General features: G+C 35.5%; 1 protein-coding gene across 1 annotated transcript in view; it reads left to right on the top strand.

Annotated features, from left to right (window-relative positions):
• Positions 1 to 15,000, top strand: part of LOC136842750 (neural cell adhesion molecule 2-like) — a 258,128-nt gene that overhangs the window by 204,036 nt on the left and 39,092 nt on the right. Inside the window, exon 3 of the mRNA XM_067110504.1 lies at positions 19 to 230. Within this exon, the coding sequence (XP_066966605.1) occupies positions 19 to 230 (212 nt within the window). The remainder of the gene's footprint in view (positions 1 to 18; positions 231 to 15,000) is intronic.

The raw sequence follows: 15,000 nt of genomic DNA, 5'->3' as shown, positions 1-15,000 counted from the left end.
TTCTCTCTGGAATTCCAGCTACGACTCACGAAGCGACACCCGCTCGGTGAAGGTCAGGAACTGGTCGGACGAGAAGACCCTCGGCGACAGAGGCCACTTCGACACGAAGTCGACCCCGGCGGCGCTGGTGCTAGACAACGTCCGGGCGACGGACGAAGGACTCTACCGTTGCAGGGTCGACTTCCAGAAGAGTCCCACCAGGAACGCGAGGACGAATGTCTCCGTTATAAGTAAGTAGGGAGTTGTTGCTTCGTTCCAGGTTCGTGGCTGATGACGAAAGGAATTAGTTTTCTTAAGTATATACTGATACTTGTTGGTGTATGTCAACGTAATTGAAATAATATGTCAGCTATTAATGAGTATAATGGGTGCAATGTCAGCTGTTAATGAGTATAATGGGTACAATGTCAGCTATTAATGAGTATAATGGATGCAATGTTAGCTGCTAATGAATATAATGGGTGCAACGTCAGCTATTAATGAGTATAATGAGTGCAATGTCAGCTATTAATGAGTATAATGGGTGCAATGACAGCTATTAATGAGTAAAATGGGTGCAATGTCAGTTATTAATGAGTATAATGGGTGCAGTGTCAGCTATTAATGAGTATAATGGGTGCAATATCAGCTGTTAACGAGTACAGTGGGTATAATGACACCCAATGAGCATAATGAATATAATGCCAGCAATTAATGAGTATGACACGTATGTCAGTTATTAATGAATATAATGGGAATAATGTCAGCTATTGAGTATAATGTCAGCAATTAATGAATATGATATGTATGTCAGTTACTAATGAGTATAATGTCAGCAATTAATGAATTTATGTATGTCAGTTACTAATGAGTATAATGGGTACAATTACAGCTAATGAGTATAATGAGTATAATTCAATAATTAATGAGTATGATATGTATATCAGCTATTAATGAGTATAATGGGTATAATGTCAGCTACTGAGTATGATGGGTAAAATGTCAGCTACTGTGTATAATAGGTATAATGTCAGCTATTGATTTTGATGGGTATGATGTCAGCTGCTGAGGATGCTGGGTAAAATGTTAGCTGTTAATGAGTATGACAGGTATAATTTCAGCTATCAATGAGTATAATCAGTATAATGCCAACTATTAATGAGTATAATGGATATAATGACAGCTAATAATGAATATGACGCATATAATGTCAGCTATTAATGAGTATGATGGGTATATATCAGCTATGAATGGGTATGATGCGTAAATGCCAGCTGTTAATGAGCACAATCCGTATAATGCCAGCTATTAATAAGTATAATGGGTATAATGACAGCTATTAATGAGTTTGATGCGTATAATGTCAGCTATGAATGAGTATGATGCATAATGCCAGCTGTTAATGAGCATATCCGAGAATATAGGGTGTAATGTCATCTATTGATTCTAATGGGTATAATGCCAGCTATTAATGAGTATGATGGGTACAATGTCAGCTATAAATGAGTATGATGGATATAATGTTAGCTTTTAATGAATACAATGGGCTTAATGTCAGCTACTGGGTATGATGGCTATAATGTCAGCTATGTAGTGCAATATGTATAGTGGGTATAATGACTACTAATGGGTATAATGGGCAAAACGTCAGCAATGGAGTATAATGCGTATAATGTCAGTGAGTATAACATCACCTATTAACGAGTATAATATCAGGTATTAATGAGTATGATGGGTATAATGTGAACTATTAATGTGTATGATGCGTATAATGCCAGCTATTACTGAGTACGATGGTTATGTCAGCTATTAATAAGTATGGTTGGTAAAATGTCAGCTATTAAGTATGATGGGTACAATGTCAGGAATTAACAAGTATAATGTCAGTTATTAATATGATGGGTACAATGTCAGCTACTAATGAGTATAATGTCAGGTATTAATGAGTATGGTGGGTATAATGTTAGCTAATAGTGAGTATAATGAATATAGAGATGAATATAGTGATGAGTATTTAAACACGGTATTTGTAGACCGTCGTCGGTACGGCTAACATTAATGTTGTTAATGATTACTTGTCATTAATGATTACTGACAGAACGGATTAGTGTGAGGAAAGTTTGAATGATTCTTCATTATTAGAGCTACCACTACATCTATGGAATAATTAAGGCGAGTCACTACACCTACTATACATCATGTATATGACTATAAATACACTGGATACTCACGTACACAAACCTACCTACTATCCACGTGTATATGACTATAAATACACTGGATACTTACGTACACATACATAACTACTATCCACGTGTGTATGACTATATATACACTGGGTACTCACGTACACAAACGTACCTATTATCCAACAAGTATATGATTATAAATACAACTGGGTACTCACGTACACAAACGTACCTACTATCCAACATGTATGCTGCTATAAATACATTGGATACTCACGTACACAAACGTACCTACTATCTAGGTGTATATGACTATAAATACCTTGGATACTCACGTACACAAACGTACCTACTATCCAACATGTATATGACTATAAATACACTGGATGCTCAAGTACACAAACGTACCTACTATCCAAAAATTATAAGACTATACATAACCCTGGATACTCACGTACACAAACGTACCTACTATCCACGTGTATATGATTATAAATACACTGGATACTCACGTACACAAACGTACCTACTATCCAACGAGTACATGACAAAAAATACACTGGATACTCACGTACACAAACGTACCCACTATCGACGTGTATATGACTATATAAACACTGGATACTCACGTACATGTACTTACTATCCAACAAGTATATGACCATAAATACGCTGGATACTCGCGTACACAAACGTACCTACTATCCACGTGTATATGACTATAAATACACTGAATACTTACGTACACAAACGTACCTTCTATCCAACAAGTATATGACTATAAATACATATGACTATAAATATACTAGATACTCACGTATACAAACGTAACAACACAGATACAGAAAATAAAAAAAAAAAATATTCCACTTTTCAAGTGTACGATTCAGGCGTTTGATTACGGGAAAAATTCACTGGATTCCCAGCTGACGGATTCTATTTTTCCTTTTCCACCGAAATACATTTTTCCTTTCATAGCTTGATCATTTATATGACAGTTCTCTATTTTTATTATTTTTTTTATTATTATTTGCATTGGAAGTAGGCTACATGTAGTGATGAGAACGTCATTTTAGTTTTCTGTAAAAGAAAACTGTGTACCAGCTTTGTCTGTCCGTCCGCACTTTATTCTGTCCGCTCTTAGGTCTTAAAAAACTACTGAGGCTAGAGGGCTGCAAATTGGTACGTTGATCATCCACCTCAATCATCTAACATACCAAGTTGCAGCCCTCTGGCCTCAGCAGTTTTATTTTTATTTAAGGTTAAAGTTTGCCATAATCGTGCTTCTGGCGGCGATGGGGATAAACCACCACCGGGCCGGGATTAAAGTTTCATGGGGCGCGGCTCATACAGCATTATACCGAGACCACCGAAAGATAGATCTAGTTTCGGTGGCCTTGATTATATGCTGTACAGAAAACTCAATTGCGCCGAAGAAATTTCGGCGCATTTTTTACTTTTTTTTTTTTATGTTAGCTAGTAACTTATATGAAGAATCTCACCTCTTGGGGTTGTCCAGAGAAAGTATAAGTAATGTGGACGTTATTTTACATTAGTATAAATAGTTTTAGGTATATATTACAGTACACAATCTTACAGTTAACTGCTTAACTGCTTACTATCTGTATAATTTACAAATGACCTTCTATTGAGTTTTATTTTGGCAAAATTTGCTCCCTAACCTAATTTCTTAATGCTAGGATTACTGAAATAATCGATTTTTACGAATTATTTTCAACACTGCGATTATTAAAATAATAAATTTTTAACGAATAATTTTCAATGCATGGATTATTAAAATGACCGAGTGGTCACGAATAATTTTCAGTGCTAGGAACATCACAATAACAGATTTTTTCACGAATAATTTTCAGTACTAGGATTATTAAAATAATCGATTTTCACAAAAGAATTTTCATTGCTAGGATAATTAGAATAATCGATTTTTCACGAATAATTTTCAGCGTTAGGGTCACTGAAATAATCGTTTTTTCCGAATAATTTTCAGCGTTAAGGTCACTGAAATAATCGGTTTCATGAATAAATTTTCAATGCTATCATTAATAAATAATAAAGTTCTCACGAAAAATTTTAAATGCTATGTTAATTGAAATAATCAGGTTTTCACGAATAATACAGTATGTAATGGTAGGATCATTAAAATATTCAAGGTTTCACGAAAAATTTTTAATGCTAAGATTATTGAAATAATCAATTTTCACGAATAATTTTCAATGCTAGAAATCTTTCAATGATAATTCTTTCCCACGAAGTTTATATACATTTCAAAAGGCGTATCATTTTCATTAAAAATCCGTTTTACACGGATGAATAACTGATGAATAAAACATGGAAACGAAATCCCCGATGATTCCTCCTGATTAACGAGACTTCCAGCGAAGAAGCCCCAGAATTCGCCATCTAAAATCGACGTCATTCCGAAGAGAAATAAAAAATCCCTCGATGGGATTTGTCATTTGAACGGATTGCGCTGCGCTAAATCCCCAATTAGCATCTGCTGACATGCAATTGTGAAGTGCAATACATGCATTGATTAATTACACGACGGACGGAGAATATTCATGGGGACCCCGTGAATATTTCGCGTTCTAATTGCTCACCATAGCTCGGAGAGAATATTTATAGCTATATTTATATTTATGCGTGTATTCATATTTTCACGATATGCCAAAATATTTTATTTCTTCTCGGTAAATTCTGCAACGTTTTGGGGTGTTTCGATGCATCATTCAGCGATGCGTTTGCGCTTCACTCCATGTCCGCGTGGAAATGATTGCATAGACGACGCTGATTGACAGGATATTTTTTACGTTTTCTGTATAATGTATAATATATAATATACATATATAAATTTATATATACTGTATATGTATATATATATATATATATATATATATACATATATATATATATATATATATATATATATATATATATATATAAAATTATATATACTGTATATATATATATATATATATATATATATATATATATATATATATATATATATATATATATATATATATATATATATATATATATATATATATATATATATATATATATATATATATATATATATATATATATATATATATATATATATATATATATATATATATATATATACTAAATATATATATACATATATATATATATATATATATATATATATATATATATATATATATATATATATATATATATATATATATATATATATATATATAATTTTTAATATATAAAGTATGTGATATGCTCAGAAAATACAAACACATACCGCATGCATTAAAAAAAAGTAAAAAATGCGCTAAGTTTCTTCGCTTTTAATCGCGAGTTTCTGTACAGCGTATAATCAAGGCCACCGAAAACAGATCTAACTTTCGGTGGTCTCGGTATAATGTTGTATGAGCCGCGGCCTATCCTACATCGTTGCCAGAAGCACGATTATGGCTAAATTTAACCTGAAATAAAATAAAAACTACCGAGACTAAATGGCAGCAATTTGGTATGTTTGATGATTGGAGAGTGGCTGATTAACATATCAATTTGCAGCCCTCTAGCCTCAATAGTTTTTAAGATCTGAGAAGCGGACAGAGAATAAAGTGCGGACGGACAGACAAAGCTGGCACAATAGTTTTCTTTTACAGAAAACTAACAAGTAAAAAATGCGCCGAAGTTTCTTATGCGAAATCGAGTTTTCTGTACCGCATGTAATGCTGTATGAAACTCTCAGCCGCGGCCCATGAAGTTTTCAGCCACGGCCAGGTGGTGGCATGTGTTATTGGAACCTATAGCGGTGCCATACGCACGATCATGTCTAACTTTAACTTTCTATGGCATCCCCCATCTTCTTTTCCATCACCCATCTTCCATTCCCCATCTTCCAATCACCTTCCTTACCTTCTATTGCATCCCCCATCTTCTACTCCACTCACCCTCTTCCCATCACCCTTCTTCCATCCCCCATCTTCCAATCACCTTCCCCATCTTCTATTGCATCGCCCATCTTTTATTGCATCCTTCATCTTCTACCCCATCCCTCATCTTCCCTCATCTTCTATTGCATCCAACATCTCATCACCCATCCTCCATCCTTTGGGTTATAAACCTCGTGAATATCGGTGTGCCCTGCCTGCTGTTTCTATTACGCTTGTCTAATTACATATCTCAACGAGCTAGAATATATTTACAATGACATTATCATTCTCTGCTTCAAGTAAAAACATTCGTTCAACGTAAAACGTTACAAGAACAGAGTTGTTTTCCCTCCTTGGATACGGTGCTGTCGGAATTGCCAACCTACTCGATTCTCAAAGAAGGAATCTGCCGTCAATGTACCGCTTTAAATATTATTTAACATGCTAAAAATAATAAATACTAAACGTTTGTTTCTTATACTTTTAAATTGCCCTGATAGTCGTTGTAAATTTTTCCATGATAAGAGAAAATTCTTACTTTTTGTTAAGTATTCTTACCACATTTCTTGCCAGTGCTGTCAAGTGCCAACTTGCCGGAGAAGCTTTGAACCAGAGATAAATCACGAACATTGTACCTCTTTATTTATAATTTAACAAGCTAAAAATAATAAATAACGAATGCTAGTCTTTTATACTTTTATGCACCAACAGAATCGTTTTTACTTCTAAGTGACAAAACGTGAATGCCTACTTTTTTGTTGTCAGTCCTGCATCTACGTGGCGCTAAGTTGGACGAAGGAATTTTTAGTGTGGGTGAAACTGAACTCACTTGAAATTATAAACTTCTTATTGAATTTATATCAAGTTCAGATATTTACATGTACGGGAATGTTATTCTCATAAAATGGTACTCTAGATATTCCAGTTGATTTGATTCTTTAGTTTGTGAGAAAAGTAGAATTATAAAAAAAATCACAGAACCATACTCCCCACTCTTAAAATGCCGTCGTCCTATCAATAGATGGCGTCAGCTCCTCTATTTTGAGCAAAAATACATCGAATTCCCTTTCTGGAAAAAGGACTGGAAGTGGCCACGTGGTCGACCTCATCAATACGATAATCTAACGATAAAATTGAATTATAATTTTTATTTTTGCGTATTTTGATACAGTTCTATGAACTAGAAATAACAGATGTTATCTGAAATGTATTTGTCCATTCAACAATAAGTGATCGAATACGTGATTGACATGATATACCTGAATTTAGTTGTTAAACTTATCAGCCATTTTCAAATATGCAACGATGATGATTCTGTTGCTAATCTGTTGCGCCTATAATTATCAAGGGAATTCGTTAATTATTGCAAACCTATTCAAACACTGCATTTGCTTCCTACACGCTTTTGCAAGCTTTATGAAAATGATACTGATTCTGAATTTCAAGTATGTATAAGGGAAAGATGGGAATGTTTTTTTGTTTTAGGCAAATATAGATACAATACCTGTTAAACGTCAGATTTGAGTATTTATACAAAATTCCTTTGAAAATAATATTATCTGATTTTCATAACAAGACAATATTTGTCCCTTGATATTTTGCTAATATAAAGACAACATTGTCATTTGGAATTAGTTGACTGAACAGATAAAATATCAGTAATTGCTTTAATAAAATACAAAACTTTTCGATGGAAGCATAGAGAGAGAGAGAGAGAGAGAGAGAGAGAGAGAGAGAAACGAGTTTGTGGTTGGGTTTCGTCATTTATATAGTCTCATAGTTTTCTCGTTATGACTATTAATATTTCCGAGTATAAACATCGACCAAGGTTCTGTACACTCTTCAACCTCTTCAAATTCATTCTTCGTTTTCCTAGGACGAATTTCCACAGAAGCACAAAATGGAGCATATAGAAAGGAGCATATAGAAGGGAGCATATAGAAAGGAGCACATAGGATGGAGCATACAGAAGGATAATATAGAAAGGAGCATACAGAAGGCAGTATACAGATGGGAGCCTCTAAAAGGGAGCATATAGAACGGAGCATACTTCAGGGAGCATACAGAAGGGAGCATATACAAAGGAGCATATACAAAGGCCTATAAGGCATACAGCATACTGAAGAAGGAGCATACAGAAACACAGAAGGGATAGAAAGACCCAGAGGGAGCATACAGCCTATAGCAAGGGTATACAGAGGGCATATAGAAAGGAGCATAGAACAGAACTGGGGGAGCATACAGAACTGAAGGAAGTATACAGAAGAGAGCAGAAACACAGAAGGAGCATACAGGGAGCATGTACAGAAGGAGCCTATGGAAGGGAGCATACAGACACAGAAGGGAGCATACAAGAGGGAGTTTATGGAAGAGAGCATACTGAAGGAAGTATACCACAGAAGGGAGCCATATAGCATATAGCAGGCATATGGAAACGAGCATACAGAAACACAGAGAGGAGCATACAGAATCACAGAGGAGCATACAGAAAGGGGGCATACAGAAGGGAGCATATACAAAGGAGCATACAGAGGAGCCTACAGAAGCATACGAAGAGATCCAACAAAGTGCGGACGGACAGACAAACCCAGCACAATAGTTTTCTTTTACAGAAAACTAAAAATGTGGATTATGTTATGTAGATCTTAGTTTAACCAGACCACTGAGTTGATTAACAGCTCAACTGGACACAATGACTGAGCTATATAGCACTCACTTCATGTTCGATAGGTCTGTGGATTGCTCCAGCTTACCGCCTATCAGTCTACCCAGAGGTAAATGGGTACCAGAACCTGTGGAGGTCATGAAAATGGGCGTGAGACAAGCAACCCCATTCCTAAGGACTTACTGATTAACCGGGAGGCTGTACTTCTTACATAAGGGAAAAGATGGAAATATATATATATATATATATATATATATATATATATATATATATATATATATATATAAAATATAATATATATATATATATATACTGTATATATGTATATATGTGTGTGTGTGTGTGTTCATGCCCCTCTGTATCCACTATACCCACTCGACCATGCCAACGATTCGCCCAAACTCTTATAGGTGGTTTCTTCGTTCCACAAGTTATAGAGGCTTATACTTTCTCCGAAAGCCTCTTATGCAAATTGTTGTGTCAGGCTCGAAGAAGAAGAAGAAGAAGAAGAAGAAGAAGAAGAAGAAGAAGAAGAAGAAGAAGAAGAAGAAGAAGAGGTGGAGGAGGAGGAGGAGGAGGAGAGAGCGTCGTCTATTCGGGAGCATTATCTGTTGTATTTCGTTTACGAATATTTTCTGGCTCGTGCGTTCCATTTGTGACCAACAAAACCCGCCCGAAGAGGATTTAGCGGAGAGCTAATCCCGCCCGGACAAACACTGATCGGATTAAAGGAAATTTTTCGGTCGGGCGGATTTTTTTTTTTTTTTTTTTTTATATTTTAGTTGAGCTCTTGGTTGGGTTTTGCACCACTTAATTAACCTAATCTTCTCGCGTTGTTTTCATGATGTTGTTTCTGCTTTGCTTTTTCGCTGCTGTTGTGGTTTTGTTGCTTCTGTGGCGCTTTCGAGATATTTTTTTTTTTTTCTGATGATCTTTTATGGGTTTTCACTTCATCTCTTTTCGGGTCTTTTCATATTTAGTGGAACTGAAATAATTTTTTTTGTATATTTACTATTGTTTTTATTATGAATCATTGAGCTGATTTAACGTTATTTTCAGATTTTATTTCATCGCTTTTTGTTTATAGTTTATTTTATTTATTGTAGTTTTATTATGAATCATTTCGCTGTTTAAAATTTATTTGCAGATTTTATTGATTTTTTTTATATTTTTCTTCGGCAGCAAGTTGGAAAATTAAGTTTATTTAGTTTATTTTCTCTTTCATCTTTGCCTACAACTGAAGAGAGAGTTGCATAAATTGGAAGAATTCGAGATATTTTTATCCTTTTTTATTAATAATTTAACTTCTTCAAATGTATCTTAGTAGTTTTCTGTGACAGAAAACTATTGTGCTGGCTTTGTCTGTCCGTCCGCACTTCTTCCTGTCCGTACTTTCCGCCCTTAAAAACTACTGAGGCTAAGGGGCTGCAAATTGGTATGTTGATCATCCACCCTCCAATCATCAAACATACCAAATTGCAGCCCCCTAGCCTGAGTAGTTTTCATTTTCTTTCAGGTTAAACTTAGCCATAATCGTGCATCTGGCAATGATATAGGCCAGGCCACCACCGGGCCGTGGTTAAAGTTTCATGGACCGCGGCTCATACACCATTATACCGAGACCCACCGAAAAATAGATCTATTTTCGGTGGCCTTGATTATACGTTGTAGCGGATGTACAGAAAAGTCGATGGCGCCGACGCATTTTTTACTTGTTTTTAATTTATTTTCTCTTTGGTCTGTGATTGTTATTAAGGAGAGAGGAGTATAACGGGAACGATTCAAGTTATTTTTCTTCTTCGTCATAAAAAGAAAATGTTGAAAGGACTGTAATAGCTTTCCTTTTAATAGAAAATGCCACCAGTTTTTATGACTTAAGTTTTGCAATAGAAAAGATCAGTTTTTCTCTTAATGTCCCCTAAAAAAAGTTTAAAAAAAAATCATTTTATCACAACACATCCTCTACACTTTATTTGCTTTCCTGTAACAGAAAAAGCTATTAAGTTTTATGACTTAAGTTTTGTGACAAGATTATTTTCCTGTCAGTGGCTCCTAAAAGAAGCAAAATGCGTAAAAGTATATTATCACAACACATCTACTATATTTGTATGCTATTTGGTGGGGAGAATCCAGAGGTCCACGTAAGAGCCCATGCACCCTGTATTATCTCACCACATTTACAGGCCTTCTTAAGGCAAGGGTCCATGAAGGTATAAAGCCAATTTAATCTCGGTCAAACCAACCGGCTAATCAATAAATAAAACATATCTGTACCCGGGTACAAAGTTCTTTGTGAACTCCCATTCAGTGCAAATGCGTATCATTTTAACTCTTAACGTGTTTCGTTACTAAGTAAATATCTTGAAGATTTATCACGGTTTGTATGTATTTTTGATAACCTATAATTACAGCATGAAAGAGCTATACTTACATTGTCCGTTTGTATATACATATGTTCAGCCAGTCCTGCTTGGAGAGTTGAGAGAGAGAAAAAACGGAGAGAAAGTGCTCTTACGGATATCGTAGAGAGAGAGAGAGAGAGAGAGAGAGAGAGAGAGAGAGAGAGAGAGAGAGCGCGCATCTACAAAGAGTGGAGAAAAAACGGAGAGAGAGAAAGTGTCGCACGGTACCAGAGAGAGAGAGAGAGAGAGAGAGAGAGAGAGAGAGAGAGAGAGAGAACATATCTTAGAAGAGTGAAGGAGAAAAAAAGCTGAGAAAGTACTCGCATGGATATCGAGAGAGAGAGAGAGAGAGAGAGAGAGAGAGGCATATCTTAGAAGAGTGAAGAGGAGAAAAAAGTAGAGAGAGAGAGAGAGAGAGTATATTCAGAAGAGAAGGAAAAAAGAAAGAGAGAGAGCATATCTTTAGAAGAGTGAAGGAGAAAAAAAAGAGAGATAGACTATGAACGCACTGCATGTTTGTGTGCAGTTATCATAAATCTACGCTGTATGCGTGAGTGCACGTAACAAATACACGATCAAGTTCGTTTGTTACAAATAAGCAAAAACACTCAAGTGGACAGATGAAGCCCAGGGCAAAATGGCATCTAAGTCAGGCAGCCCTAAGGCTTAATTTCTCTTGCAGCAACAATTATCGTGTTTGTGAGGAACTCGAGGCTGGTATGCAGGGCGAGAGAAGCTTAGATATGGGATGATGTTTCAGATAATGGTGGGGATTCTTTACATTATATTTATTATTTTTTCTGAAGTTCTGGGTTTCGATACTATAAAAGGTTGTGACGTCAAGATGTAGATGGCCATAGCTGCCTTGACGTCAATCAACAGGTTTTCTTTACACATACTTAATCATTCAGTCATGTGAAAGATGAAAAATAATGTGATAAATTCTTCACAAATCTCTCTCTCTCTCAAATATATATATATATATACATATATATATATATATATATATATATATATATATATATATATATATATATATATATATATATATATATATATATATATATATATATATATATATATATATATGTATGTAGTAAAACTCAGTACAACTAAAGCTACAATGTTCAGGAAAGTTCGTCATTAAAATGTTATGAAATTTTATAAAACGATTTAATTCATCAATAAAAAACCGTATGATCAACGTGATTTAAAACCAAGAAAATTATTCATTCTCACTGCGAAAAATTATCCACTGTAGCCACACAAATAAACTAAGGAGAGGAGAAAAACACTCTTATTTCGAGGAGGCGAACAGCTTTAGGTCAAGTTTCGAATCATCAGCCGAGCGTCTGAAGAAACTTCATGCTTCTTGATTTGTAAACACAAACGATTTTATAATCTGTAAAACAAACAAGTATAAAATGCACTTCGGCGCAATCGAGTTTTCTGCACAGTGTATAATGCTGTATGAGCAGTGGCTCACGAAGCTTACAGCCACGGCCCGTTGGTGGCCTGTCCTATAGCGCTGCCAGACGCACGATTATAGCTAACTTTAACCTTAAATAAAATAGAAACTACTGAGGCTAGAGGGCTGCAATTTCGTATGTTTGATGATTGCAGGGTGGATGACCAACATACCAACATGCAGCCACCTAACTTCAGTAGTTTTTAAGATCTGGAGTATGACAGAAAGTGTGATCGACAGACAAACTGGTCAGCAATAGTTTTTTACAGAAACTAAAGGCTGTTAATGTGTTTAATTAATATTTTGTTCCTGGAATTCCTTGAGTGACATCGAGACCGAGAAATGAGCCAAGGAAAGTGTCGTAATGGTAAAGGAATGCTTCGGTTTTCAGAAATGAAAACACGAGACATGAACCGAGACATTTCTCATCACGGAGGATTTGTTCAGATTCCGAAGAGATTAGGGAAGATTTAATGTATAGTGTTTGGTGACGCTGGGAACGTGGACGACGCATGGATGACAGGCTCGATGGAGAAGTGCTAGCGTATGAATTTATCTTCAGAGACAGAATATACACACACAAACATACATACATATATATACATAAATACTATAATTATATATATATATATATATATATATATATATATATATATATATATATATATATATATATATATATATATATATATATATATATATATATATATATATATTTTATATATATATATATATATATATATATATATATATATATATATATATATATATATATATATATATATATATATATACTACAGTTGCTGTCACAATCCCTTTTGCTTAATTCATATTCGGTTTTGAGTTCATACAAACTTTAGCATTCATTTAAAAACGTACGTACAAGCGAATCCTAAACTGATCTATGAATGTTTGAATGCGCGCTGCAAAACTCTAATCTTAGTATGCTCGTGTTTTTCCCACGAATAACTTCACATGAATAACTTCCCTTGTGGATATCTCAGAGAAGCAAAAAAAAAAAGTAAAAAATGCGTTTCTCTGTACAGCCTCTACAGCATATAATCGTGGCCACCGAAAACAGATCTATCTTTAGGTGGTTTCGGTATATTGCTGTATGAGCCGCGGCCCATGAAACTTTAACCATGACCCGGTGGTGACATATCCTATATCGTTGCCGGAAGCACGATTATGGCTAAATTTAACCTTAAATAAAATCAAAACCACTGAGGCTAGAGGGCTGCAATTTGTGATGTCTCATGAGTGGAGAATAGATGATCACCACATTAATTTGCAGCCCTCTAGCCTCAGTAGTTTTTAAGATCTAAGAGCGGACAGAAAAAGTGCGGACAGAATAAAGTGCGGGCGGACAGACAAAGCGGACACAATAGTTTTCTTTTACAGAAAACTAAAAAAAAAACATATTCATGAGAAAAGAAAGAGCAACCATTCATCTCATTCCACTGGTACACAATATTTCACAGCGTTCTGATCGCAATGCGAAATATTATACACTGAATATCTTGTACGCTTATTCTCTCCAAGCATGAAACCAAGTGGGACCAGACCAGCACACTGGAAAACTATCAGCGAAAACTATCATATATTATGAGCGAGGACGCATCTCCAATTCTCGGAGGAAAAATGCGGAGAGATTCTACTTCACAAATGTAATGCGTTTATGGCGAGTCGGGCGAAAATATTTCAGTCAGCGCCTAAATGCAGTCATAGAAAACGGAATAAAAGCTCGTCTATTTAATTACATAACAGGAAAACTCTCTCCGTGAGGAGAAATATATCGTTGCAGATAAAATATATTTTTCTAAACCCGAGATTGCATTTATTCGTTACCAAGCGTTGCAATGATCATTTTATTTGATTTTTTTCTTGAAGAGAATTCTCTAAAATCAAGGGATGCGTTTCATCACTTCATGTAAACTGTTGAGGCTGGGTTTCCAACTAAATCTGGCGGTGGTATACACACACACTCTCTCTGTTTTAATCAGGGGACATGCGAGCATTTTCCCTATTAAAGGGAACGGTTCCAGACTGTAAGAACGAGAGCGTTATATACAACTGACACAAGGAGTGAGGTGACGAGCCCCTCTTCCCGAGCACCTACCTCGTTCTTGCCTAGAGGAAGACACGAACTGGAGACTTCTGATCCTTGCGTCATCTGATATATCCTCTCGGCTGCGGTAGATTTATTCACACTGTTCTGCATATGATAACGCGTTCCATATTATAGTCGTGTGATCCGCAAAGTTCATTAATGTTCGGTGTGGTCAGTACCAGAATAGGTGACCATCATTTATGCGTGAGCTTCTTGAACATATATTGGCATGGCGTGGGTTCAATG

The sequence above is a fragment of the Macrobrachium rosenbergii genome, chromosome 2, assembly GCF_040412425.1.
Source record: "Macrobrachium rosenbergii isolate ZJJX-2024 chromosome 2, ASM4041242v1, whole genome shotgun sequence".
NCBI classification, from domain to species: domain Eukaryota; kingdom Metazoa; phylum Arthropoda; class Malacostraca; order Decapoda; family Palaemonidae; genus Macrobrachium; species Macrobrachium rosenbergii.
This window is presented reverse-complemented; position numbering and strand designations above follow the sequence as displayed.